Source organism: Austrofundulus limnaeus, unplaced genomic scaffold (genome assembly GCF_001266775.1).
Source record: "Austrofundulus limnaeus strain Quisiro unplaced genomic scaffold, Austrofundulus_limnaeus-1.0 Scaffold21, whole genome shotgun sequence".
Classification (NCBI taxonomy): domain Eukaryota; kingdom Metazoa; phylum Chordata; class Actinopteri; order Cyprinodontiformes; family Rivulidae; genus Austrofundulus; species Austrofundulus limnaeus.
The window spans coordinates 3504103-3508342 of record NW_013952423.1 but is presented as its reverse complement, the minus strand read 5'-3'; the positions used below and the strand labels follow the sequence as shown (position 1 = coordinate 3508342).

Sequence of the window (4240 nt, the reverse complement as noted above, 5' to 3'; positions counted from 1 at the left end):
GTCAGTCCTTTTTTTCTGCTCTGTTGTCAACATGTACAGTAATGGGAAATCCAGACTCTTGACCGTTTAGCGTTAGCCGTTAGCTTCACCAGCCAATCACAGTCACGTGGTTTTTGCATACTCCAGCTGTTCTATAGYACCTCCTTGATAAAGACAACTGAATGATTTAAATGTAAGAAAGAAGGATTTAAAGCATCATATGTTCGCTTTAATTAAACATTTGTCCAGCAGCAGAAAATAAATGCTTCATTCAAACAATCCAAACTTCAGCTCCTCCCTAACAAACCCAATCAGCTGTGGTTAAGTCAGCACCAACAATCTGTGTCATCTTTTCTAACCCTCGGTGTGACACAGATGTTTAAAGTGTCGTGTAAAACGTGGACGACTGCAGCAGAGCGTTTGCCAGCTTTTGTTTCTGCTCCACTTGGCAGCGGGACGCTTTTTTGTCTCGGAGCTCTTGATGCATGTTAACCTCTAAACGAGTGTGAGGCAGCGGAACGTCTCATTACTGTCGACGAGACGAGACGTAAACACATCCTTCACAGAGGGACGGTGACAGTAAGCAGTAATTAACAAGGTGTAAAATGTTGAGTTTAGTGCCGTAAAGAATTCCAAATTTCAAACGACTGCCTTTAATTCAAGCAGCTGATTGTTCCAGACTAAGATTTTCAGCTTCTGGCTCAAGATTCTGCTGTTCTGTCAGTTTGGAGACTTTTATTCTGAAGGAAATGTGACAACTTCCTGGTTCAGATGTTCAAGAACAACCCGGTARGGCYAGCAGTTTGTGTATTTATTCACAAGCATCATTTTCACCCACTAGTTCTTAACTAACCTGCAGGTGGCAGATTTAGTCACGTTTGGTTTTATTGTCTGGAGGYACGACAGATGAAATCAGCCTAAATCTGGTGCATCAAATGTTTTTACATTTGTTTTAACTGCATATGTCCTGATTAGATGACGACGACGACGACGACACATTTCAGAATGATGTTAAGCTTCTTTATTGGCTTTCACAAAYCCTGGATCTCAACCCAAATTCAATGATTAAGGTCAATTCCAGAGAACAAGAGAGGTCATCAGATCTCAGTTTTATACATATTTCAGCCACACATCAAAGATTTTAATGCCTCAACCTGAAGCTGATTAATGGAGACAAAGAGCCAGAGGTCCAGGTGACATCATGAGGAACATTTGACCAATGACAGCAGTTTAGAGAAAACAATAAATACAAAACATTCCGCAGTTGTTTTTTATAAACTATTAAATTGGTATGCAAGGCCTCATTTTGTAATAACAGCACATTATGTAATAATGTAATAAAATCAGGCTTCAAAATGTAATAAACTTGCGCTAAAATCTCATTATGTAATAATTGCTACAAAATGTAATAAAAGTCTTTAACACATTGTGTAATAACATTATTACATTTTGCGGCAATTATTACAAAATGTGTTGGTGTAATAATCTGGTGCATTATGTAATAAACAATCAAAAACCAGTATTTCTGTTCATCCTAATCAATATACTTGTAATAACTGTCATGTTGCAAATACTACATAATTAAATCTTTATAACTTTGGTCAATAAAAGAACTTCTCATCTTTTATTTGCATTTTCAGATTTACTGTCCTCATCCCTGTTACAGAAATTATTCCACCTTGTAGACAACTCCCACAATATATCTATAAGTTAGTTACATGTCAACCCCTTCATACATTTACCTGTAAATGAGCCTTAAAAATCTGTAATTTTCGTGAATAAAAACCACTGTATCAATCACACGCAGGGGGGCGTGGTGCAGGCAGACTGTCAGCTTCTGTATCAGAAGGAAATGAGGTGAAGAACTTGTTTCTAGCAACAGAGTGGGTTTGAAGTGGATATTTGATGTTAATAATTGWTTTTAATYTCCTAKAGGCTCTGACATGMTGAATAAATTAGAAACTAAATTTTTGAAAGATTCCATAAAACATGAAAGAAATARGTGAGATTGCTCTATACATCCATATACACAAGAATTTGACTGAAAACACAAATAAAAGATGAGAAGTTCTGTGTTTGTTGACCAAAGTTATAAAGATTTAATTATTTAGTGTATTAATTAGGATGAACAGAAATACTGTTTTTTGATTGTTTTTTACATAATGCACCAAATTATTACACCATCACATTTTGTAAATATTGCCACAAAAGACTTTTATTACATTTTGTGTCAATTATTACATAATGCGGTTTTAGTGCAAGTTTATTACATTTTGAAGCCAGATTTTATTACATTATTACATAACGCGTTGTTATTACAAAATGAGGTCTTCCATGGTATGTTTTAGAACTGCTCCTGAAAACAGAGGTTCAAATAAACCAATAAAAGCCCTCGTTTACTCTGACGTTCACGACGTGAGCTCTGGTTTCGTACCTTTGTCGCTGAAGTCGTCCACCAGGATGATCTCTGCGATGAGCTGTGGGGGTGAGCGGTTCAGCACGCTGTGGACCGTCCTCAGCAGCGACGACCAGCCCTCGTTATGGAACGGGATGATGATGCTGGTGTTGGGCAGCTTCTCTGCGTACAGCTTCTGTTTACAGCTGCAAACACCAGACACACATTAGTTCTGCCCGTTCCAACAAAGAAGCTGCAGGAAGACCACCAAAACAAGCATTTATTTTGGTGGTCTTCCTGCAGTTTCTACCCCCCTTTTTTTCTCATCCAGCATTATCAGTCAGCCAGAAAGCAATCTTTTGTTGCACAGCCGCCTCTTCAGCAGATCTGGGGTCACTGAGGTGATGGATTATTCAGCGCTCAAATGGATGTGTTTGGCTTGAACACAGTTTGACTCACTGGGCTGAAATCCAGCTGTAATCTCCTCCGAAAGCACCATTCAATCCATTTTCTACCATTCTCTGACAATTCTGTTTGTTTGTCTCTCCAGAGGGAAAAAGTCAACAAAACAGGAGTGGAAAGAAGCCATTCAGAGCTCAGTTTTATACATACTCCAGGTACACAAAGATTTTAATGCCTCAGCCTGAGATATAATTCAGCTCATTTTGAAAGCTTTTAGTTTAGCTTCACTCGATGGTAAAAAAAAAATCTTTGTATATAATTAGTGGTAAAAACAAAAGAAGCTAAACAGACTTTTTGTAGATAATTACTTTGCACCATCTGTTTGGAGTTTATTAATGATATCACCAAAAACTGAACAATAATCTGTGGAGAATGAAAGCAAAGTGCTGAGTCATGATCTGATGGATCAGCTTTCATTTTTAATGCTTTTCCCACATTCAGAGGTTCTAATCTAACCTGCACTCTGACAGGTGAATATTTCCTCTCAGCAGGTGGGAGGACCCCTGAAGGAGCTGATCCTGCTCCGGCACAGGAAGGTGAAGTGAGCTGCATCGGTCCATAAATGTTGCAAATCAGCTCGCCAGGTATTTATTCACATCTGAACACAGACGATGGACAGACGGAGTAATTTCAACGTAAACAACATGATTCCACAGGTGGAGAGAGAGGCGTGAGCTTCCATTAAACATCCTCAGTTTGCAGAAACCACACGTGTCGGCTGCAGGTTTCACTCACCAACAACGGGTTCAAACAGGCTCATTTTATTAATCAAATTAAATAAAGTCCTTTAAGCTTCTGCTGTGCAAAGCAAAGCAAACAGGAGCATAAATATAAAAAGAGTGGGTGCTTTGGYTCAAATCTCACTGAGGAATGTTGTTTCACGTGACTCAGGTTCTGCTTCATGTCAAACTTCTCTGGAAACGATGGMGTTTGTGCTAAATTAACACAAAAAGATATATCTGAATAATGCTGTAGATCTGTAGCTTCCAGATTTAACAGGACTGCCAGGTAGGAAATAACAAATGTGACCCATCATGTCGAATGTGGTTAAAATGATCTGATCTGACCGCATTTTCAGATTCCTGCCTTTAAACACTACATTTTGATCAGAATGATCAGAGAAAGGACTTCATTTGTCTTGGTTACAATGGTAAGTAAATATTTGGTCTGAATCTGATTTTTATGTCATATTAATGAGGAATTATTGATGTTATTATAAAGAGGAAACATCAAATAATGTTTGAATATGAGATTTCTCAGCAGGAAGAAACTACAACTTTGTTAGCTCACAGGGAAAATCTAAAATTTAAAGTGTTTTTTCTCAAAATTAGATAGATAGATAGATAGATAGATAGATAGATAGATAGATAGATAGATAGATAGATAGATAGATAGATAGATAGA

At 37.8% G+C, this 4240-nt stretch overlaps 1 protein-coding gene across 1 annotated transcript in view; it reads right to left on the bottom strand.

Annotated features, from left to right (window-relative positions):
* Positions 1–2295: 2295 nt before the first annotated feature.
* Positions 2296–4240, bottom strand: part of LOC106514686 (UDP-N-acetyl-alpha-D-galactosamine:polypeptide N-acetylgalactosaminyltransferase 10 (GalNAc-T10)) — a gene marked incomplete at its 5' end in the record, with an annotated part of 5545 nt that continues 3600 nt past the window's right edge. Inside the window, 1 exon segment of the mRNA XM_014004084.1 lies at positions 2296–2580. Within this exon segment, the coding sequence (XP_013859538.1) occupies positions 2388–2580 (193 nt within the window).